A 26,320-nucleotide genomic window follows, 5' to 3' on the forward strand; every position below is an offset into this window, starting at 1 on the left:
GGGGTTGGAGGATGTGTAGATGGGGTTGGAGGACATGTAGACGTGTAGATGGGGTTGGAGGACGTGTAGATGGGGTTGGAGGACGTGTAGACGTGTAGATGGGGTTGGAGGACGTTGTAGATGGGGTTGGAGGATGTGTAGATGGGGTTGGAGAACGTGTAGATGGGGTTGGAGGATGTGTAGATGGGGTTGGAGGATGTGTAGATGGGGTTGGAGGACGTGTAGATGGGGTTGGAGGATGTGTAGATGGGGTTGGAGGATGTGTAGATGGGTTGGAGGCGTGTAGATGGGGTTGGAGGATGTGTAGATGGGGTTGGAGGATGTGTAGATGGGGTTGGAGGATGTGTAGATGGGGTTGGAGGATGTTGTAGATGGGTTGGAGGACGTGTAGATGGGGTTGGAGGATGTGTAGATGGGGTTGGAGGATGTGTAGATGGGGTTGGAGGATGTGTAGATGGGGTTGGAGAACGTGTAGATGGGGTTGGAGGATGTGTAGATGGGGTTGGAGAACGTGTAGATGGGGTTGGAGGATGTGTTAGATGGGGTTGGAGGATGTGTAGATGGGGTTGGAGGACGTGTAGATGGGGTTGGAGGATGTGTAGATGGGGTTGGAGGATGTGTAGATGGGTTGGAGGACGTGTAGATGGGGTTGGAGGATGTGTAGATGGGGTTGGAGGATGTGTAGATGGGGTTGGAGGATGTGTAGATGGGGTTGGAGGATGTGTAGATGGGGTTGGAGGACGTGTAGATGGGGTTGGAGGATGTGTAGATGGGGTTGGAGGATGTGTAGATGGGTTGGAGGACGTGTAGATGGGGTTGGAGGACGTGTAGATGGGGTTGGAGGACGTGTAGATGGGGTTGGAGGATGTGTAGATGGGGTTGGAGGACGTGTAGACGTGTAGATGGGGTTGGAGGACGTGTAGATGGGGTTGGAGGACGTGTAGATGGGGTTGGAGGACGTGTAGACGTGTAGATGGGGTTGGAGGACGTGTAGATGGGGTTGGAGGACGTGTAGACGTGTAGATGGGGTTGGAGGACGTGTAGATGGGGTTGGAGAACGTGTAGATGGGTTGGAGGACGTGTAGATGGGTTGGAGGACGTGTAGATGTGTAGATGGGTTGGAGAACGTGTAGATGGGTTGGAGGACGTGTAGATGGGGTTGTAGTCAGGGTGTGGGGGTGTGAAATGGTTTTGACTGCACCTGAAACAGAAACACACAGAAAACAAATAGAAAAAGGAAAAGTTAATACTATCTCTCTGTGTGTGTGCGTGTGCGTGTGCGTGCATGTATGTACCTTTACTTATCTCTCTGTGTGTGTGCGTGTGCGTGCATGTATGTACCTTTACTTGAGGATGGTGTTGAGTCTGTACTGGTAGTATTGGTAGTTGTCCTGACAGTCCTCCCAGGGGTTAAAGGTCATGTCCTCCTCCTTCTCTACAAATGTTTCCCAGACAGACAAGAAGTCAGACGGCTTCATCATCCTTATCCTCACACCCAGTGATGCCAGGCACTGCAGGCCCACCTAGCACACAGAGACACAAACACACACACACAGCACGCACATGTACTGTATGAGAGAGGGAGTCTAATTTAGTATTTTATTAGGATCCCCATTAGCTGTTGCAAAAGCAGCAGCTACTCTTCCTGGGGTCCACACAGAACATGAAACATGACATAATACAGAACATTAATAAACAAGAACAACTCAAAGACAGAACTAGATACATTTTTGAAATGGCACACGTAACCTACATATCAATACATACACACAAACTAGGTCCAATAGAGGAGAGGCGTTGTGCCGTGAGGTGTTGCATTATCTGTTTTTGAAACCAGGTTTGCTGTTTATTTAAGCAATATGAGTTGGAAGGAAGTTCCATGCAATAAGGGCTCTATATAATACTGTACGCTTTCTTGAATTTGTTCTGGATTTGGGGACTGTGAAAAGACCCCTGGTGGCATGACTGGGGTGTGTGTCAGAGCTTTGTGTAAGTTGACTATGCAAACTATTGGAATTTTCAACACATTAATGTTTCTTATGAAAAGAAGAAGTGATGTAGTCAGTCTCTCCTAAACGCTTAGCTAAGAGAGACTGGCATGCATAGTATTTATATCAGCCCTCTGATTACAATGAAGAGCAAGACCTGCCGCTTTGCTGCCCATCTCTGTGTGTGGGAGAGGGATTGGCACCTTTATCTCAGGCTCCTCCCACAGGAAGAGGCGGGACATGAGGAGGTAGAGGCGGAGATTCTTTCTCAGTCTGAGGACATCGGCCATCTTGGTGAAGCAGGCTGCACAGGGACTGGAAGATACGTACCACCGGACCTCGTATTCCTGGGAGGAGTCATAGTGGGGGAGGACCTGTGGGTGAGAAGGGGAGAATCTGAGTCAAAGAGTTGGTACGAGGGTACACCTAGAGGGAGAATCTGAGTCACAGAGTTGGTACGAGGGTACACCTAGAGGGAGAATATGTGTCAGAGTTGGTAGGAGGGTACACCTAGAGGGGGAATATGTGTCAGAGTTGGTAGGAGGGTACACCTAGAGGGGGAATATGTGTCAGAGTTGGTAGGAGGGTACACCTAGAGGGGGAATATGTGTCATAGTTGGTAGGAGGGTACACCTAGAGGGGGAATATGTGTCATAGTTGGTAGGAGGGTACACCTAGAGGGGGAATATGTGTCAGAGTTGGTAGGAGGGTACACCTAGAGGGGGAATATGTGTCAGAGTTGGTAGGAGGGTACACCTAGAGGGGGAATATGTGTCAGAGTTGGTAGGAGGGTACACCTAGAGGGGGAATATGTGTCAGAGTTTGTAGGAGGGTACACCTAGAGGGGGAATATGTGTCAGAGTTGGTAGGAGGGTACAACTAGAGGGGGAATATGTGTCAGAGTTGGTAGGAGGGTACACCTAGAGGGGGAATATGTGTCAGAGTTGGTAGGAGGGTACACCTAGAGGGGGAACATGTGTCAGAGTTGGTAGGAGGGTACACCTAGAGGGGGAATATGTGTCAGAGTTGGTAGGAGGGTACACCTAGAGGGGGAATATGTGTCAGAGTTGGTAGGAGGGTACACCTAGAGGGGGAATATGTGTCATAGTTGGTAGGAGGGTACACCTAGAGGGGGAATATGTGTCAGAGTTGGTAGGAGGGTACACCTAGAGGGGGAATATGTGTCAGAGTTGGTAGGAGGGTCCATACCATTGTAAAGTAGTCAAGGACCATACCATTGTAAAGTAGTCAAGGTCCATACCGCCATGATGGAGTGTGTTTAGTCTGAACAGGTACCAAGCCAAGGTTGTTGATATATGGCTATCTCCTGTTTGCTCAGGAGTATTATTCATTGGATGACCCCTCCTGCTGACCTGGATGGAATTCTGTGATATCTGTGAACCCAGTTGACTACTTCAATATGGAGAAAGCCCTCAACTGGCTTCATGATGCATCCCACACTAAAACTGGCTTCATGATGCATCCCATACTAAAACTGGCTTCATGATGCATCCCACACTAAAACTGGCTTCACGGTGCATCCCACACTAAAACTGGCTTCATGATGCATCCAACACTAAAACTGGCTTCATGGTGCATCCCACACTAAAACTGGCTTCATGGTGCATCCCACACTAAAACTGGCTTCATGGTGCATCCCACACTAAAACTGGCTTCATGATGCATCCCACACTAAAACTGGCTTCATGATGCATCCCACACTAAAACTGGCTTCATGATGCATCCCACACTAAAACTGGCTTCATGATGCATCCCACACTAAAACTGGCTTCATGGTGCATCCCACACTAAAACTGGCTTCATGATGCATCCCACTCTAAAACTGGCTTCATGGTGCATCCCACACTAAAACTGGCTTCATGGTGCATCCCACACTAAAACTGGCTTCATGGTGCATCCCACACTAAAACTGGCTTCATGATGCATCCCACACTAAAACTGGCTTCATGGTGCATCCCACGGTAAAACTGGCTTCATGGTGCATCCCACACTAAAACTGGCTTCATGGTGCGTCCCACACTAAAACTGGCTTCATGGTGCATCCCACACTAAAACTGGCTTCATGATGGATCCCACACTAAAACTGGCTTCATGGTGCATCCCACACTAAAACTGGCTTCATGGTGCATCCCACGATAAAACAGCCATTGGGCCAAGTGAGCCCTCCCTCCAACTTTATGTTGTTACCCGTGTGAAGAAGGCCTCCTCTACGTGTGTGGTGGCGTGTTCGTCCTCCATGTATCCCTGTAGTGGATCAGTGGTGCCCTCCGGAGTCTCCACGCGGTAACATAGCAACGTCTTATTACGACCAGATGAATACTCAACATTCCGGAATTGGAACTTAAAGTAGAACGGACTCATCTGCTCCCTGTGGGGAGAAGGGGAGAGGGAGGGAGAGAAAAAGAATGAGATAAAGAGAGAGAGGATAAGCTGAAAGGTGGCAACCTGCTGGTTGAGGTCAAATAAGCTTCCAAGCTGAATATTTCCTGCCATGACCCGGATTCGAAACAGGGCTGCTGGAGCCACAACACAGAGTACTAACTGGTGCAAACAGAGGAGATGATCGTGGACTTCAGGAAACAGCAGAAGGAGCAGCCCCCTATCCACATCGACGGGACAGTGTTGGAGAAGGTAGTAAGTTTTAAGTTCCTCGGCATACACATCACGTACAAACTGAAATGGTCCACCCACATAGACAGCGTGGTGAAGAAGGCGCAACAGTGCCTCTTCAACCTCCGGAGGCTGAAGAAATTCGGCTATACACCAAAAACACTCACAAACTTTTACAGGTGCACAATCGAGAGCATCCTGTCGGGCTGTATCACCGCCTGGTACGGCAACTGCTCCACCCACAACAGTAAGGCTCTCCAGAGGGTGGTGCGGTCTGGCCAACGCATCACCGGGGGCAAACTACCTGCCCTCCAGGACACCCACAGCACCCGATGTCACAGGAAGGCCAAAAAGATCATCAAGGACATCAACCACCCGGGCCACTGCCTGTTCATACCGCTACCATCCAGAAGGCGAGGTCAGTACAGGTGCATTGAAGCTGGGACCGAGCGACTGAAAAACAGCCTTTATCTCAAGGCCGTCAGACTGCTAAACAGAAATCACTAACTCAGAGAGGCTGCTGCCTACATTGAGACCCAATCACTGGCCACTTTAATAAATGGATCACTAGTCACTTTATACAATGCCACTTTAATCATGTTTGCATATCTTACATTACTCATATCGCATGTATATACTGTCTTTTATACCATCTACTGCACCTTGCCTGTGCCGGTCGGCCATCGCTCATCCATATACTTATATGTACATATTCTCATTCACCCCTTTAGATTTGTGTGTATTAGGTAGTTGTTGGGGAATTGTTAGATTACTTGTTAGATATTACTGCATTGTCGGAACTAGAAGCACAAGCATTTCGCTACACTCACATTAACATCTACTAACCATGTGTTTGTGACAAATAAAATTTGATTTGGATTTGATTTGATTTGGTAACTACTATAGGATCACAGCACTCTACTGGAGAACATGGCTAACACAAGACAGAGGCTATTCCAAATCCGAACAGTATCCCTTACCCTCTTTTGATTAAACCCTGAAAATATAAATGTTATAAATGAAGCCCTAGGGACCTCAGAGTTAGTGGTAGTGCCCAGGGAGAGAGGTAGGGGGTGTATTGGGACCGGCTGTCATGGTAACAGTCACTACTAATGAATGAAATGAAATGAAATGTTATTTGTGACATGCTTCCTTACAAGCCCTTAACCAACAATGCAGTTCAAGAAATAGAGTTAAGAAAATATTTACTAAATAAACTAATGTGAAAAAAACAAGTCAATCAAAAAGTAACACAAGAAATGTACATAACAATGTGGAGGCTCTATACAGGATGTACTGGTACCGAGGCAATGTGGAGGCTCTATACAGGATGTACCAGTACCGAGGCAATAACGAGGCTCTATACAGGATGTACCGGTACCGAGGCAATAACGAGGCTCTATACAGGATGTACCGGTACCGAGGCAATAACGAGGCTCTATACAGGATGTACTGGTACCGAGGCAATGTGGAGGCTCTATACAGGATGTACCAGTACCGAGGCAATAACGAGGCTCTATACAGGATGTACCGGTACCGAGGCAATAACGAGGCTCTATACAGGATGTACCAGTACCGAGGCAATAACGAGGCTCTATACAGGATGTACCGGTACCGAGGCAATAACGAGGCTCTATACAGGATGTACCGGTACCGAGGCAATAACGAGGCTCTATACAGGATGTACTGGTACCGAGGCAATGTGGAGGTTCTATACAGGATGTACCGGTACCGAGGCAATGTGGAGGCTCTATACAGGATGTACCGGTACCGAGGCAATAACGAGGCTCTATACAGGATGTACTGGTACCGAGGCAATAACGAGGCTCTATACAGGATGTACTGGTACCGAGGCAATAACGAGGCTCTATACAGGATGTACCGGTACCGAGGCAATAACGAGGCTCTATACAGGATGTACCGGTACCGAGGCAATAACGAGGCTCTATACAGGATGTACCGGTACCGAGGCAATGTGGAGGCTCTATACAGGATGTACCGGTACCGAGGCAATGTGGAGGCTCTATACAGGATGTACCGGTACCGAGGCAATAACGAGGCTCTATACAGGATGTACCGGTACCGAGGCAATGTGGAGGCTCTATACAGGATGTACCGGTACCGAGGCAATAACGAGGCTCTATACAGGATGTACCGGTACCGAGGCAATGTGGAGGCTCTATACAGGATGTACCGGTACCGAGGCAATAACGAGGCTCTATACAGGATGTACCGGTACCGAGGCAATGTGGAGGCTCTATACAGGATGTACCGGTACCGAGGCAATAACGAGGCTCTATACAGGATGTACCGGTACCGAGGCAATGTGGAGGCTCTATACAGGATGTACCGGTACCGAGGCAATGTGGAGGCTCTATACAGGATGTACCGGTACCGAGGCAATGTGGAGGCTCTATACAGGATGTACCAGTACCGAGGCAATGTGGAGGCTCTATACAGGATGTACCGGTACCGAGGCAATGTGGAGGCTCTATACAGGATGTACCGGTACCGAGGCAATGTGGAGGCTCTATACAGGATGTACCGGTCCCGAGGCAATGTGGAGGCTCTATACAGGATGTACCGGTACCTAGGCAATGTGGAGGCTCTATACAGGATGTACCGGTACCGAGGCAATGTGGAGGCTCTATACAGGATGTACCAGTACCGAGGCAATGTGGAGGCTCTATACAGGATGTACCGGTACCGAGGCAATGTGGAGGCTCTATACAGGATGTACCGGTACCGAGGCAATGTGGAGGCTCTATACAGGATGTACCGGTACCGAGGCAATGTGGAGGCTCTATACAGGATGTACCGGTACCGAGGCAATGTGGAGGCTCTATACAGGATGTACCGGTACCGAGGCAATGTGGAGGCTCTATACAGGATGTACCAGTACCGAGGCAATGTGGAGGCTCTATACAGGATGTACCGGTACCGAGGCAATGTGGAGGCTCTATACAGGATGTACCGGTACCGAGGCAATGTGGAGGCTCTATACAGGATGTACCGGTACGAGGCAATGTGGAGGCTCTATACAGGATGTACCAGTACCGAGGCAATGTGGAGGCTCTATACAGGATGTACCGGTACCGAGGCATTGTGGAGGCTCTATACAGGATGTACCGGTACCGAAGCAATGTGGAGGCTCTATACAGGATGTACCGGTACCGAGGCAATGTGGAGGCTCTATACAGGATGTAGCGGTACCGAACAATGTGGAGGCTCTATACAGGATGTACCGGTACCGAGGCAATAACGAGGCTCTATACAGGATGTACCGGTACCGAGGCAATAACAAGGCTCTATACAGGATGTACCGGTACCGAGGCAATGTGGAGGCTCTATACAGGATGTACCGGTACCGAGGCAATGTGGAGGCTCTATACAGGATGTACCAGTACCGAGGCAATGTGGAGGCTCTATACAGGATGTACCAGTACCGAGGCAATAACGAGGCTCTATACAGGATGTACCGGTACCGAGGCAATAACGAGGCTCTATACAGGATGTACCGGTACCGAGGCAATAACGAGGCTCTATACAGGATGTAGCGGTACCGAGGCAATGTGGAGGCTCTATACAGGATGTAGCGGTACCGAGGCAATGTGGAGGCTCTATACAGGATGTACCGGTACCGAGGCAATAACGAGGCTCTATACAGGATGTACCGGTACCGAGGCAATAACGAGGCTCTATACAGGATGTACCGGTACCGAGGCAATGTGGAGGCTCTATACAGGATGTACCAGTACCGAGGCAATGTGGAGGCTCTATACAGGATGTACCGGTACCGAGGCAATGTGGAGGCTCTATACAGGATGTACCGGTACCGAGGAAATGTGGAGGCTCTATACAGGATGTACCGGTACCGAGGCAATGTGGAGGCTCTATACAGGATGTACCGGTACCGAGGCAATGTGGAGGCTCTATACAGGATGTACCGGTACCGAGGCAATGTGGAGGCTCTATACAGGATGTACCAGTACCGAGGCAATGTGGAGGCTCTATACAGGAAGTACTGGTACCGAGGCAATGTGGAGGCTCTATACAGGATGTACCGGTACCGAGGCAATAACGAGGCTCTATACAGGATGTACCGGTACCGAGGCAATAACGAGGCTCTATACAGGATGTACCGGTACCGAGGCAATAACGAGGCTCTATACAGGATGTACCGGTACCGAGGCAATAACGAGGCTCTATACAGGATGTACCGGTACCGAGGCAATGTGGAGGCTCTATACAGGATGTACCAGTACCGAGGCAATGTGGAGGCTCTATACAGGATGTACCGGTACCGAGGCAATGTGGAGGCTCTATACAGGATGTACCGGTACCGAGGCAATGTGGAGGCTCTATACAGGATGTACCGGTACCTAGGCAATGTGGAGGCTCTATACAGGATGTACCGGTACCGAGGCAATGTGGAGGCTCTATACAGGATGTACCGGTACCGAGGCAATGTGGAGGCTCTATACAGGATGTACCAGTACAGAGGCAATGTGGAGGCTCTATACAGGATGTACCGGTACCGAGGCATTGTGGAGGCTCTATACAGGATGTACCGGTACCGAGGCAATGTGGAGGCTCTATACAGGATGTACCGGTACCGAGGCAATAACGAGGCTCTATACAGGATATACCAGTACCGAGGAAATAACGAGGCTCTATACAGGATGTACCGGTACCGAGGCAATGTGGAGGCTCTATACAGGATGTACCAGTACCGAGGCAATGTGGAGGCTCTATACAGGATGTACCGGTACCGAGGCAATGTGGAGGCTCTATACAGGATGTACCGGTACCGAGGCAATGTGGAGGCTCTATACAGGATGTACCGGTACCGAGGCAATGTGGAGGCTCTATACAGGATGTACCGGTACCTAGGCAATGTGGAGGCTCTATACAGGATGTACCGGTACCGAGGCAATGTGGAGGCTCTATACAGGATGTACCGGTACCGAGTCAATATGGAGGCTCTATACAGGATGTACCAGTACCGAGGCAATGTGGAGGCTCTATACAGGATGTACCGGTACCGAGGCATTGTGGAGGCTCTATACAGGATGTACCGGTACCGAGGCAATGTGGAGGCTCTATACATGATGTACCGGTACCGAGGCAATGTGGAGGCTCTATACAGGATGTACCGGTACCGAGGCAATGTGGAGGCTCTATACAGGATGTACTGGTACCGAGGCAATGTGGAGGCTCTATACAGGATGTACCGGTACCGAGGCAATAACGAGGCACTATACAGGATGTACCGGTACCGAGGCAATAACGAGGCTCTATACAGGATGTACCAGTACCGAGGCAATGTGGAGGCTCTATACAGGATGTACCGGTACCGAGGCAATGTGGAGGCTCTATACAGGATGTACCGGTACCGAGGCAATGTGGAGGCTCTATACAGGATGTACCGGTACCGAGGCAATGTGGAGGCTCTATACAGGATGTACCAGTACCGAGGCAATGTGGAGGCTCTATACAGGATGTACCGGTACCGAGGCATTGTGGAGGCTCTATACAGGATGTACCGGTACCGAGGCAATGTGGAGGCTATATACAGGATGTACCAGTACCGAGGCAATGTGGAGGCTCTATACAGGATGTACCAGTACCGAGGCAATGTGGAGGCTCTATACAGGATGTACCAGTACCGAGGCAATGTGGAGGCTCTATACAGGATGTACCAGTACCGAAACAATGTGGAGGCTCTATACAGGATGTACTGGTACCGAGGCAATGTGGAGGCTCTATACAGGATGTACCGGTACCGAGGCAATAACGAGGCTCTATACAGGATGTACCAGTACCGAGGCAATGTGGAGGCTCTATACAGGATGTACCGGTACCGAGGCAATGTGGAGGTTCTATACAGGATGTACCGGTACCGAGGCAATGTGGAGGCTCTATACAGGATGTACCAGTACCGAGGCAATGTGGAGGCTCTATACAGGATGTACCAGTACCGAGGCAATAACGAGGCTCTATACAGGATGTACCGGTACCGAGGCAATAACGAGGCTCTATACAGGATGTACCGGTACCGAGGCAATGTGGAGGCTCTATACAGGATGTACCAGTACCGAGGCAATGTGGAGGCTCTATACAGGATGTACCGGTACCGAGGCAATAACGAGGCTCTATACAGGATGTACCGGTACCGAGGCAATAACGAGGCTCTATACAGGATGTACCGGTACCGAAGCAATGTGGAGGCTCTATACAGGATGTACCAGTACCGAGGCAATGTGGAGGCTCTATACAGGATGTACCGGTACCGAGGCAATGTGGAGGCTCTATACAGGATGTACCGGTACCGAGGCAATGTGGAGGTTCTATACAGGATGTACCGGTACCGAGGCAATGTGGAGGCTCTATACAGGATATACCGGTACCGAGGCAATGTGGAGGCTCTATACAGGATGTACCAGTACCGAGGCAATGTGGAGGCTCTATACAGGATGTACCAGTACCGAGGCAATAACGAGGCTCTATACAGGATGTACCGGTACCGAGGCAATAACGAGGCTCTATACAGGATGTACCGGTACCGAGGCAATAACGAGGCTCTATACAGGATGTACCGGTACCGAGGCAATAACGAGGCTCTATACAGGATGTACCGGTACCGAGGCAATAACGAGGCTCTATACAGGATGTACCGGTACCGAGGCAATAACGAGGCTCTATACAGGATGTACCGGTACCGAGGCAATAACGAGGCTCTATACAGGATGTACCGGTACCGAGGCAATAACGAGGCTCTATACAGGATGTACCGGTACCGAGGCAATGTGGAGGCTCTATACAGGATGTACCGGTACCGAGGCAATGTGGAGGCTCTATACAGGATGTACCGGTACCGAGGCAATGTGGAGGCTCTATACAGGATGTACCGGTACCGAGGCAATAACGAGGCTCTATACAGGATGTACCGGTACCGAGGCAATAACGAGGCTCTATACAGGATGTACCGGTACCGAGGCAATGTGGAGGCTCTATACAGGATGTACCGGTACCGAGGCAATGTGGAGGCTCTATACAGGATGTACCGGTACCGAGGCAATGTGGAGGCTCTATACAGGATGTACCGGTACCGAGGCAATAACGAGGCTCTATACAGGATGTACCGGTACCGAGGCAATGTGGAGGCTCTATACAGGATGTACCAGTACCGAGGCAATGTGGAGGCTCTATACAGGATGTACCGGTACCGAGGCAATGTGGAGGCTCTATACAGGATGTACCGGTACCTAGGCAATGTGGAGGCTCTATACAGGATGTACCGGTACCGAGGCATTGTGGAGGCTCTATACAGGATGTACCGGTACCGAGGCAATGTGGAGGCTCTATACAGGATGTACCAGTACCGTGGCAATGTGGAGGTTCTATACAGGATGTACCGGTACCGAGGCAATGTGGAGGCTCTATACAGGATGTACCGGTACCGAGGCAATGTGGAGGCTCTATACAGGATGTACCAGTACCGAGGCAATGTGGAGGCTCTATACAGGATGTACCAGTACCGAGGCAATAACGAGGCTCTATACAGGATGTACCGGTACCGAGGCAATAACGAGGCTCTATACAGGATGTACCGGTACCGAGGCAATAACGAGGCTCTATACAGGATGTACCGGTACCGAGGCAATGTGGAGGCTCTATACAGGATGTACCGGTACCGAGGCAATGTGGAGGCTCTATACAGGATGTACCAGTACCGAGGCAATGTGGAGGCTCTATACAGGATGTACCGGTACCGAGGCAATGTGGAGGCTCTATACAGGATGTACCAGTACCGAGGCAATAACGAGGCTCTATACAGGATGTACCGGTACCGAGGCAATGTGGAGGCTCTATACAGGATGTACCGGTACCGAGGCAATGTGGAGGCTCTATACAGGATGTACCGGTACCGAGGCAATGTGCAGGGTTAGAGGTTAATCGAGGTCATTTGTAAAGTGACTACAACCCTCTGTTATGGTGGGATTTGGCTGCTTTGATCATGACATAATAATCATTATAAAACTGTTTTTTGGGATCCTGGATGCTGATTGGACAAGCAGTGTTTCAAGACGGTAATGGTTCCAATAGTTTTCCCACAGGGAATTTTAGAAACACTTACAGTAAGGGCTGTGATTCATGGAGGCTTGCCCTGGCATGATGTTTTGATAACTGTGTACATTTCTCTTGGAGAAGTTGACTTCTATCAGTATATTCACCTGTATATGTGGCGATCATAAAGATCTACAAAGGTCATAATGATCTGGAGGAGAATCGAGGTAAACATCTCTGGATTAACCATCTGTGAGCAAATTCTGTCAACTGTCTTGTGTAAGTTTTACATTGACACAATAACTGTTAGCAAAGGTGTCAGCTAGAGATGACGTGTAGGAGCTGGCAGGGATTGTAGCCTTGCTTTGATGCTGATTAGCATTTTCGAATCTGAGAGTAAATAGAGCCCAACATATTGATAAACGCCTTGTACTAGAGAGATTTACATGGTAATCAAAACGTCACGCAAGGGTACGCCTGCATTAAACACAGCTCTTATTGAAGGGTTCCTGAAATTCCCTACGAGAAAAATGATTGGAACCATTTCCCTGTTTGGGAAACCGCAAGACTCTATGGGCATTATTCACTCATTGTGAAATGATCTTAGCATCATAAAGTAAAGCCCTGAAGCCTGGTATTGAATGGTTTCAATGAAGGGGCAACGGCTGAGGTGCAATAAAGAGGTGGCTTGCATGATTCAACATCATCAGGGCTGCCATGACAACTCCACACCTGTACCACATCGCTGCCATGTCACCTCCACACCTGTACCATATCGCTGCCATGACAACTCCACACCTGTACCACATCGCTGCCGTGACAACTCCACACCTGTACCACATCGCTGCCGTGACAACTCCACACCTGTAGCACAGTGCTGCCATGACAACTCCACACCTGTAGCACAGTGCTGCCATGACAACTCCACACCTGTACCACATCGCTGCCATGACAACTCCACACCTGTACCACATCGCTGCCATGACAACGCCACACCTGTACCACATCGCTGCCATGACAACTCCACACCTGTACCACATCGCTGCCATGTCACCTCCACACCTGTACCACATCGCTGCCATTACAACTCCACACCTGTACCAGAGCACTGCCATGACAACTCCACACCTGTACCACATCGCTGCCATTACAACTCCACACCTGTACCACAGCACTGTCATGACAACTCCACACCTGTACCACATCGCTGCCATTACAACTCCACACCTGTACCACAGCACTGTCATGACACCTCCTGTTCTACAGCATTGTCATGACACCTCCTGTTCTACAGCACTGCCATGACACCTCCTGTTCTACAGCACTGCCATGAAACCTCCTGTACCACAGCACTGCCATGAAACCTCCTGTACCACAGCACTGCCATGAAACCTCCTGTTCTACAGCACTGCCATGACACCTCCTGTTCTACAGCACTGCCATGAAACCTCCTGTACCACAGCACTGCCATGAAACCTCCTGTACCACAGCACTGTCATGACACCTCCTGTTCTACAGCACTGTCATGACACCTCCTGTTCTACAGCACTGTCATGCCACCTCCTGTTCTACAGCACTGTCATGACACCTCCTGTTCTACAGCACTGTCATGACACCTCCTGTTCTACAGCACTGTCATGACACCTCCTGTTCTACAGCACTGTCATGACACCTCCTGTTCTACAGCACTGTCATGACACCTCCTGTACAACAGTGCTGTCATGAAACCTCCTGTACCACAGTGCTGTCATGACAACTCCACACCTGTACCACAGTGCTGTCATGACAACTCCACACCTGTACCACAGTGCTGTCATGACAACTCCACACATGACAAGCTCTCTCACACACACACACACACACACACACACACACACACACACACACACACACACACACACACACACACACACACACACCAACAACGATGAGACGGCCTACAGGGAGGAGGTGAGGGCCCTCGGAGTGTGGTGTCAGGAAAATAACCTCACACCCAACGTCAACAAAACTAAGGAGATGATTGTGGACTTCAGGAAACAGCAGAGGGAACACCCCTCTATCCACATCGATGGAACAGTAGTGGAGAGGGTAGCAAGTTTTAAGTTCCTCGGCATACACATCACAGACAAACTGAATTGGTCCACTCACACAGACAGCATCGTGAAGAAGGCGCAGCAGCGCCTCTTCAACTTCAGGAGGCTGAAGAAATTCTCACAAACACTCACAAACTTCTACAGATGCACAATCGAGAGCATCCTGTCGGGCTGTATCACCGCCTGGTACGGCAACTGCTCCGCCCTCAACCGTAAGGCTCTCCAGAGGGTAGTGAGGTCTGCACAACGCATCACCGGGGGTAAACTACCTGCCCTCCAGGACACCTACACCACCCGATTTTACAGGAAGGCCATAAAGATCATCAAGGACATCAACCACCCGGGCCACTGCCTGTTCACCCCGCTATCATCCAGAAGGCGAGGTCAGTACAGGTGCATCAAAGCTGGGACCGAGAGACTGAAAAACAGCTTCTATCTCAAGGCCATCAGACTGTTAAACAGCCACCACTAACATTGAGTGGCTGCTGCCAACACACTGTCAATGACACTGACTCAACTCCAGCCACTTTAATAATGGGAATTGATGGGAAATTATGTAAATATATCACTAGCCACTTTAAACAATGCTACCTTATATAATGTTACTTACCCTACATTATTCATCTCATATGCATACGTATATACTGTACTCTATATCATCGACTGCATCCTTATGTAATACATGTATCACTAGCCACTTTAACTATGCCACTTTGTTTACATACTCATCTCATATGTATATACTGTACTCGATACCATCTACTGTATCTTGCCTATGCTGCTCTGTACCATCACTCATTCATATATCCTTATGTACATATTCTTTATCCCCTTACACTGTGTATAAGACAGTAGTTTTGGAATTGTTAGTTAGATTACTTGTTGGTTATTACTGCATTGTCGGAACTAGAAGCACAAGCATTTCGCTACACTCGCATTAACATCTGCTAACCATGTGTATGTGACAAATAAAATTTGATTTGATTTTGATTTGATTTGACACACACACACACACACACACACACACACACACACAGCAAGGATGGAGTGACAAAGTGCGGTGCTTAAAGACACTCAGAGCCTGCAATGGCATTACCATATTCTCAAGGCTGTGCCGAGTTCAACGAGATGTCCCGCTTGACCGTAGCTCGCTCGGTCTGAGTGCAGCGACCGTGAAAAAAAGAAGGCCCAAAATGAGGCCTGGAAATCAGGTGCTTTTGGGGGACAGCGGCGGAATCGTTGGGTTTAGAAGGACAATTCAACCACAGGAATGTTCCTAAGGTCCTCCCGATCTGTGCAAGCCTAATCTTGACCGTGTGGTATTAAGCTTTAACAGTAAAACAGGGGTTTTTGATCTCACAGATTACAATGACATCTCTCCCCATAGGAATACATTGCCTGCTCCCCTAAATTCAACCTAGAGCCTATGTTGATTATGAATGGCGTATGAACCTGTCTTCTATGACAATCCATCAGGCCACTATGAGGTCTACCTGTGTTGATTCTAAGCTTCCTGGAGCAACCGGAAGTGATTAAATTCACCCAAAAGGTGTTTTGATGTACTTCTTGCGACTAGCAATCCCGGATCCGGGGGCGTAATCATAGCCTCAAACTAATTAGCATAACGCAGCGGACATAAATACCCCTAGAAACTTTTCCTATTCATGAAAATCGCAAATGAAATATATTCAAACACAAGCTTAGCCTTTTGTTAACATAAAGATGTTGTGAGGATTCTGTAAGAGCCTACCCCAAGGAAGATATGTGTTCTCGTTTAGCTTCCTGTACCAACCGGAAGTGCCTTAAAATGATGTCATAGGTGCTGTTTCGGAGGGTTAAAAAGGTCAGATCTTTTCAAAACTTAAGCAACCCTCATGAACTGTAAATCAGTCATTTCTCCCAACAGATGTCAAAGAAAAACCTCTCACACGCACACACACACATAAAGGATGAAGTGACACAGTGCATGGCTTAAAGACACACAGAGACACACACACAATGGCATTACCATAATCTCAACCCATAACAGTTAAAAGAAGGTGTTTACATCAAACAGTTTGCATTGACTTCTCTCCCCATAGGAATACATTGCCTGCTCCCCTAAATTCAACCTGAAACCTATGTTGATTATGAATGGCGTACGAACCTGTCTTCGATGACAATCCATCAGGCCACTATGAGGTCTACTTGTGTTGATTCTAAGCTTCCTGAAGCACCTGGAAGTGATTAAATTCACCCTAAAAGTGTTTTGATATACATAACCTGCAATTGTGAAAATCACTGCATTCAACCCGGTGTAGATCAATCAATTCTCAACATAAATACGTAAAACTCAGGATTCTGTAAGAGCATACCCCAATCAAGATATGTGAACCTGTCTTCGATGACAATACATCAGTCTACTATGAGGTCTATCTGTGTCGGTTCTAAGCTTCCTGAAGCAACCGGAAGTGGTCAAAATCACCCTAAAAGGGTTTTTCCATACCCAACCTGCTTTTTGATAGAAATAGTGCATTCAACCCTGTGTAAATTAGTCAGTTCTTAACGTAAAGACTTAAAACTCAGGATTCTGTAAAAGCCTACCCCAATGAGGATATGTGTTTACTTTTAGCTTCCTGTGCCAACCGGAAGTGCCATCATTGGTGACATAGCGGCTGTTTCGAAGGGTTAATAAAGTCAGATCTTTCCAAAACTTCATATGTGTGATTAGGCAACCCCCATGAACTGTAAATCAGTCATTCATCCCATCAAATTTCCAAGAAAAACTCACACACCCACACAGCAAGGATGGAGTGACACAGTGTGGGGCTTAGAGACAGAAAGAGACTGCAATAGTGACCTTTGTTCGAACTATCCAAGAACCGTTAGACCTAGAGTTCTGAAACTTTAGAAACCTATTCTAGAGCTCAATTATATAGTGCACAGTGAGTTATGTGGCTCTAGAAGGTTCTCAGACCGAGAAACAGCCTCGTACATAACAATGCAATAACTTCAATTAATTTTGACATCACGAAAATGACGACATTTAGAAATGTCCCAGAGTCGCAAGACTAGGTGCATTTAAACTGCCTCGGCCCATATAATTTAGCCCAAACAACTACCTCTTTCCCAACTGTATTTAATTTTTATTTATTTATTTTGCTCCTTTGCACCCCATTATTTTTATTTCTACTTTGCACATTCTTCCATTGCAAAACTACCATTCCAGTGTTTTACTTGCTATATTGTATTTACTTTGCCACCATGGCCTTTTTTGCCTTTACCTCCCTTCTCACCTCATTTGCTCACATTGTATATAGACTTGTTTATACTGTATTATTGACTGTATGTTTGTTTTACTCCATGTGTAACTCTGTGTCGTTGTATCTGTCGAACTGCTTTGCTTTATCTTGGCCAGGTCGCAATTGTAAATGAGAACTTGTTCTCAACTTGCCTACCTGGTTAAATAAAGGTAAAATAAATAAAAATATATAAAATAAATAGAGACAGACCCCAACGTTTCTGTCTGATAGCTCATTCAAGGACCCCGTAGCAATGCCCGGAAAATGTGGATTTTCAACACTAATTAAGGTCGCCACTCAGGCTCCAAATGAACTATCAGGCCGAAACGTGGGATTCGGGGTCGCCTCAGCTCGGCCTACATATAATGTCAGAACTGGACCCGCAGCTAGAACGTAACTACGTGTTTTATGTTTTTATTATGGTTTGAACAGAAGGCGCTGTGAATTTTGGGCCAGTTCTGAAATATGTGATAGCTGGCTTCAAAACAGTTTGGTGTTCGAATGATATCTAACTGACTGATGGACGGTGCCTTGCTGGCTGACTTTTGTCCATTTGCAATATGTTTAAACAGTGAGGTACCATAACCAAAGTGACATTCTGAAATCAGAATGCACATTGAAACATATTGCAAATGGACAGCCGTGCACCTGATGATTGAACGGGTTACCATGAGCACATTTTTAAAACTGTTTTTAATGCATTATGGGGTAGCAAGGGGTCCACGGTTGGGTAGGGATAACCCCCCACCCGTGCCCATCCAACAGGGGGCGCCCCTTGTCATTTTAGACATTTTTCAAAAAATCGTTAAAAAACAACGGTCCCACTTCTCCCTCATCATACATGACAAATAGACCATCTAGGTTGATTCATTGCTTAACATAGTGCTATATATCATTTGGGCAGTATGAAAACAGGTTTGCTTTTTGGACATGGTTCACTGACTTTGGGTTTGTAAACTGACTTCCATTGATCGTACATGGCAAATGGACATAACATCCTGATTTGGCACTTTCAAATCTTTCAGAATGCATTTGGACATTTCTTATGGCATTTGGCAAATAAAAAAAAGTGACTTGTGACTGACTTTTGACTTCCTATGAAATCATCTTGCAAATGGACAAAACTTATGCCTTATGGACAAGTATTATTATCATTTTTAAATGATAATAAAATATGACTAAAGTATGTTGATACAGTTCTTATACGTGTGGAATTGACAAAAAAAATTGAAAGAGTAAAAAAAAATAAACGGTCCAGAAACCACTTTTTTAAGGGGGTGATAAGTCAGTAAAATTTTCTGAATTTTACTCTTGGGTCTTGACTTGTGTTACATTTGCAATATGAAATATTACGGTGGAGCGCACTCGCCATCTATTGGATTTTTACAGTGTTACCCTTGGAATTTGCCATATGGCATTTGCAATCAACTTTGAATGAAACGAAGTCCAATTGAGTGGTATTGGACATTGTGTATATGTTTTGTACGGTGCCAATATGTTCCCATTCATTTTTGTCCATTTCAGGGGGGTGTTCCCTTCCTCCTACGAATGACGGGGTTGAGGGCCTTGTCGGACGTCTGAAGTAAATCTTTCCCGTACGACTCATTGAAGAAAAAGTATTCCTCCAGTACGGCGTGAATAACTGCTGTCCTGACATCCAGAAGCTCTTTTCGGTTAGAAGACACGGTGGCAAAAACATTATGTACAAAATAAGTTACAAATAACGCGAAAAAACACACACAATAGCACAATTGGTTAGTGGATCAGAAACGACAACCATCTCCTCTGGCGCCATCTTTGGAGAGACCTGAAAATATCTGTGCAGCGATGCCCCATCCAACCTGAGCTTAAGAGGATCTACAGAGAAGAACGTGAGAAACTCCCCAAATACAAGTGTGCCAAGCTTGAAGCGTCATACCCAAGAAGAACTGTGGCTGTAATCACTGACAAATGTGCTTCAATGAAGTACTGAGTAAAGCATCTGAATACTTATGTAAATGTGTATAAAATGATGAGAGAGACATGACACAAACCCCCAGAGAAAGTATACCTGCCTATGTGTGTTAGAGAGAAAGAGTGTGCAAAAAAGATTTGTGTGTGGTTGGTGTGTTTACCCAGTGACGATCTCCCATGGTGGCAGCTCAATGGTTTCAAACTCTCCATTTTCCACTCCTCCTTCTGCTACCTCTGTTATCTCCTCCGTTCCACCTGTCTTCTCTCCGCCTCCCTCCTTCTTCCTCACCTCCCCTGGTTGGTGTTGGTATCCCGTCTTCACAACTTGGTATCCTGTCTTCAACACTTTCTCCTTCTTCTGCTCCTTCTCCTGCTCCTCCTCCTTCTCCAGTGGTTTGCTCTCTCCTTTCTTCTCCCTCTTCTTCACTGAAAGCCAGCCTGGGTGGTTGTCAGCCATGACTCTGTGTTTCAGCGTCTGTAATCAAGTGAATGTCAGTTAGAGGGAGACGTGCGCTGTCTGACTTGTTGTTTGTGTGTGTGTGCATTTTGGATGAGACAGTTAGGTGACACCCACTTTTTCCATGCCTGGCTATTAACAGAAGAATCTAAAGGGGGATGTCAGTAGTGGAATTCATTTAGGAACTGTCAGACACACAGTGATATTCTATGTCAGGCTTTTAGGACTGTCAGCAGGCCAGCAACAGGCAAGTTATTAATAACTTGCCTGTGTCTGTCTGTGCGTGTGCGTTGTGACCAGGGATCTTTTCTTTCCAGATTTAAAACCCTTATCACTACATCAAGGTCACACAAACAGACACACACACAGAAGGTGTAGAGTGTGCATCTGTGGACAAACAATCAAATCTGTACAGCAATCTGGGGACAGAATCTGGGGGAGGGGAGGAATGGTGTGTGTAGACAAATAATCAATCTGTACAGCAATCTGGGGACAGACGTTGGGGGAGGAGAGGAATGGTGTGTGTGTGTAATGGGTTTCTGCACTGCAGATGTAACAACTTGTGGCGAGAGAGAGAGAGAGAGAGAGGGGGAGGTGGAGGGGGAAGTTACAATTTTACTCTCTCTCTCTGCCCAGTAATTCATTTCAGAGACAGTTACCAGACTACCCAGAATGCTCTGCTTTAGCCTAACTAGAATGTACGGGCAGCCGGTGGGTGTGCTGCTATCTGCTGTTTGTGAAAACATATTCCTAAAACACATATCACACATCCTTTTTAGTAGAGGCTTGTTTGTCTGATGACTGATTCAACTGGAATGTAATTACTCCCTATTACCCAGGCTCCTCTCTGCCTCCCCACTGCCAGACACACCTAGAGCCTGTAAAAAAACACACAGACAAACAAACAAAAAACGAACAAACAAACAAATACAACATAAAACAAGACAATTAAGGAATAAAACCACTAAAGTCCATGTAGCCTACAGACTGCTATGGACCTGAACCCTCGCAAGGCTGCCGGCCCAAACGGCTGCCGGCCCAAACGGCATCCCCACCCGCATCCTCAGAGCATGTGAAGACCAGCTGGCTGGTGTGTTTACGGACATATTCAATCAATCCTGTTCCCACAATCTGCTGTTCCCACATGCTTCAAGAGGGCCACCATTGTTCCTGTTCCCTAGAAAGCTAAGGCAACTGAACTAAATGACTATCAACCCGGAGCACTCACTTCCGTCATCATGAAGTGCTTTGAGAGACTAGTCAAGGACCATATCACCTCCACCCTACCTGACACCCTAGGCCCACTCCAATTTGCTTACCGCCCCAATAGGTCCACAGACGATGCAATCGTAACCACACTGCACACTGCCCTAACCCATCTGGACAAAAGGAATACCTATGTAAGAATGCTGTTCATCGACTACAGCTCAGCATTTAACACCATAGTACCCTCCAAACTCATCATCAAGCTCGAGACCCTGGGTCTCGACCTTGCCCTGTGCAACTGGGAACAGGACTTTCTGACGGGGGCCCCCCCAGGTGGTGAGGGTAGGTAACAACAACTCCACCCCGCTGATCCTCAACACTGGGGCCCCACAAGGGTGCGTTCTGAGCCCTCTCCTGTACTCCCTGTTCACCCACGACTGCGTGGCCACGCACGCCTCCAACTCAATCATCAAGTTTTCAGATAACACTACAGTGGTAGGACTGATTACCAACAACAACGAGACGGCCTACAGGGAGGAGGTGAGGGCCTTCGGAGTGTGGAGTCAGGAAAATAACCTCACACTCAATGTCAACAAAACAAAGGAGATGATCGTGGACTTCAGGAAACAGCAGAGGGAGCACCCCCCTATCCACATTGAAGGGACAGTAGTGGAGAAGGTGGAAAGTTTTAAGTTCCTCGGCGTACACATCACGGACAAACTGAAATGGTCCCCCCACACAGACAGAGTGGTGAAGAAGGTGCAGCAGCACCTTTACAGATGCACAATCGAGAGCATCCTGTCGGGCTGTATCACCTCCTGGTACGGCAACTGCTCCGCCCACAACTGTAAGGCTCTCCAGAGGGTGAGGTCTGCACAACGCATCACTGGGGGCAAACTACCTGCCCTCCAGGGCACCTACACCACCGATGTCACAGGAAGGCCAAAAATATCATCAATGACAACAACTACCCGAGCCACCCAGAAGACGAGGTCAGTACATGTGCATCAAAGCTGGGGCCGAGAGACTGAAAAACAGCTTCTATCTCAAGGCCATCAGACTGTTAAATAGCAGCCACTAACTCCGAGAAGCTGCTGCCTACACTGAGACCCAATCACTGGACACTTTAAGCAATGCCCTGGCTAAATTCCCAATCTGGCCCTCAAACCATCACGGTCACCTAATAATCCCTAGTTTACAATTGGCTCTTTCATCCCCCTACATCTCCTCTGTAACTATTCCCCAGGTCGTTATGTGTAAATGAGAACATGTTCTCAGTCAACTTACCTGGTAAAATAACAGATACATTTTATTTTTTATTTTTTAAATGGCACTTTAAATAATGGCACTTTAATCATGTTTGCATATCTTACATTACTCATATCACATGTATATACTGTCTTTTATACCATCTACTGCACCTTGCCAATGCCGCTCGGCCATCGCTCATCCACATACTTGTATGTACATATTCTCATTAACCCCTTTAGATGTGTGTGTATTAGGTAGTTGTTGGGGAATTGTTAGATTACTTGTTAGATGTGTGTGTATTAGGTTGGGTAATTGTTAGATTACTTGTTAGATGTGTGTGTATTAGGTAGTTGTTGGGGAATTGTTAGATTACTTGTTAGATTTGTGTGTATAAGGTAGCTCTTGGGTAATTGTTAGATTACTTGTTAGATGTGTGTGTATTAGGTAGTTGTTGGGTAATTGTTAGATTACTTGTTAGATATTACTGCACTGTTGGAACTAGAAGCACAAGCATTTTGCTACTCTCGCATTAGTATCTGCTAACCATGTGTGTGTGACCAATAAAATTTGATTTGATTTGTGTCGAGGCAAAGAACTGGGGAAATGTAGCAAAAACAATTCTTCAGCATTGAAGGTCGTCAAGAACACAGTGGCCATTATTCTTAAATGGAAGAAGTTTGGAACCACCAAGACTCTTCCTAGAGCTGGCTACCCGGCCAAACTGAGCAATCGGGGAGAAAGTCCCTGGTCAGGGAAGTGAGCATGAACCCGATGGTCACTGACAGTGCTCCAGAGTTCCTCTGTGGAGATGGGATAACCTTCCAGAAGGACAACCATCTCTGCAGCACTCCACCAATCAGGCCTTGATGGTAGTGGCCAGATGGAAGCCACTCCTCAGTAGAAGGCACATGACAACCCACTTGGAATTTGCCAAAAGGCACCTAAAAGACTCTCAGACCATGAGAAACAAGATTCTCTGGTCTGATGAAACCAAGATTTCTGTGGCCTGAATGCCAAGAGTCACGACTGGAAGAAACCTGGCACAATCGCTACAGTGAAGCATGGTGGTGGCAGCATCATGCTGTGAGGATGTTTTTCAGCGGCAGGAACTGAGCAAAGTACAGAGATCCTTGATGAAAACCTGCTCCAGAGCCCTCAGGACCTCAGACTGAGGCGAAGGTTCATCTACCAACAGCATAACAACCCTAAGCACACAGTCAAGAAAACGCAGGAGTGGCTTCTGGACAAGTCTCTGAATGTTCTTGAGTGTCCATACCAGAGCCCGGACTTGGACCAGATCGAACAGAGAAACTCCCCAAATACAGGCGTGCCAAGCTTATAGCGTCATACCCAAAAAGACTCAAGGCTGTAATTGCTGCCAATGGTGCGTCTGCAAAGTACTGAGTAAAGGGTCTGAATACTTATGTAAATGTGAAATTTCAGTAAAAAAAATATATATATTTGCAAAAATGTCTAAACCTGTTTTTGCTTTGTCATTGTGTGTAGATTGAGGAGAGGAAAAAAACAATTTAGTCAATTTTAGAATAAGACTGTAACGTAACAAAATGTGGAAAAAGTCAAGGGGTCTGAATACTTTCTGAATGCACGAAATCTGTACATATATACGAAATCTAGAATGTTCTCAGAATAAACAACAACGTTCGAGATGTGTTTTATGTGACGTGTCCAGTTCTGAGGGTTGATATTCCATCAACGTCCCACCAATCAGAACACAGAACACGGTTACCATGTCCTCGGAATGTAAGACTAATGTTCTAGACAAGACCATTTCTGTGTATCATTTGTCCATCACCTTATGGTTCCAAAGAAACATTCTGAAAAAAATTGCTTAAACTGTCATGGTCAAAACATATTGATACAACAGTAGCTAAGATGGCTAGAAGTCTGTCCGTAATAAAGTGGTGCCCTGCCTTCTTAACAACACTATCAACAAGGCAGGTCCTACAGGCCCTAGTTTCTACCTTCTTAACAACACTATCAACAAGGCAGGTCCTACAGGCCCTAGTTTCTACCTTAACAACACTATCAACACGGCAGGTCCTACAGGCCTTAGTTTTGTGGCACCTGGACTACTGTTCAGTAGTGTGGTCAGGTGACACAAAGAGAGACTTAGGAAAATCACAATGGTCTCAGAACAGGGCAGCACGGCTGGCTCTTAAAAGTACACGGAGAGCTAACATTAATGACATGTCAAAATCTCATGTCTCAAAGTGGAGGAGAGATTGACTTCATCACTACTTGTTTTTGTAAGAAGTGTTGACAAGCTGAATGCACAGAGGTGTCTGTCTAAACTACTAGCACACAGCTCAGACAACCATGCATACCCCACAAGACATGCCACCAGAGGTCTCTTCACAGTCCCCAAGTCCAGAACAGACTAGGGGAGGTGCACAGTACTACATAGAGCCATGACTACATGGAACTCGAATCCACATCAGGTAACTGATGCAGCAGTAAAATTAGATTAAAAATACACCTTATGGAACAGCGGGGACTGTGAAGAGATACACACACAGGTACAGACACACACATACGCACACAAGCGCTAGCACACGCACTCTCCACACACGTACATTGTAATATTGTTGTACAGTGGTATTATACATTTTGTATTGTAGATATTGTCATGGCGTTGCCCTCTTTGGGTACAGCGAGCACCCCTCCCTCTGCACCAGCCCTTTTCTATGCACCATCCCCCTACCCCCCTGTCTCCTACACCCAGGCTGCTGTGGTCAGAGAGAGGTCGTAAATTCCTGGAGGAGATTATCTCCTCATGGCCACAGTATAGAGAAAGAGTGAGTTTCATAGAGAGAACAAAGGAATTTCTTCCACCTCACAGAACTGGAGAACCGAACAACATTTATGTTCTGGAGAAGGTATAAAAGATCAGTGAAGAATCCAGCTACGAACTGGTCCGTTTGGGGAAGCTCATGGGAGACAATACAGCCACATTACCATAACTCTGTTTATACAATATCCTCAGTAATGAGGCTTACATCTAATTGTTGTATAAAATGAATGAGTGAGGATGGAACTGTTTGTGAAATTGTGTAATGTGATTTTGGACTGTTTAATGAAGGAAACTCCAAAAGTTTCACTAAGTCCTTGGCACGCCCCTAGGAGCACAGACAGGACCGGCGTCGTGAGACAGCCCTTTTCGATGTCCCGAATAAAACCCCCACCTGGGTTTTCTATCACCAGACCATGTTTCTCTCAGTTACGAGAGGACAAAGGTTGCAGGCCAGCTTACCTCGATAACGAGAGGGCCAAGGTTTGAGTAGATGGCTGAATCTTTTAACCATACCACATGGTTAAACTCTTAGACTATCGATACCGACAGAATAAGAACAAGTCTGATATTAATCACTA

General features: G+C 47.0%; 1 protein-coding gene across 1 annotated transcript; it reads right to left on the reverse strand.

Moving 5' to 3' along the window:
- Positions 1 to 1,005: 1,005 nt before the first annotated feature.
- LOC109876224 (probable C->U-editing enzyme APOBEC-2) lies at positions 1,006 to 20,550 on the reverse strand. Its single transcript, XM_020468686.2, has 5 exons — positions 20,178 to 20,550; positions 4,197 to 4,377; positions 2,192 to 2,362; positions 1,342 to 1,523; positions 1,006 to 1,201 (listed from the first exon to the last, which is right to left on the reverse strand). Exons 1-4 carry the CDS (start codon positions 20,471 to 20,473, stop codon positions 1,344 to 1,346), a joined length of 828 nt encoding a protein of 275 aa, XP_020324275.1. The 5' UTR covers positions 20,474 to 20,550; the 3' UTR covers positions 1,006 to 1,201; positions 1,342 to 1,343.
- Positions 20,551 to 26,320: the final 5,770 nt, after the last annotated feature.

Source organism: Oncorhynchus kisutch, linkage group LG17 (genome assembly GCF_002021735.2).
Source record: "Oncorhynchus kisutch isolate 150728-3 linkage group LG17, Okis_V2, whole genome shotgun sequence".
NCBI classification, from domain to species: Eukaryota; Metazoa; Chordata; class Actinopteri; order Salmoniformes; family Salmonidae; genus Oncorhynchus; species Oncorhynchus kisutch.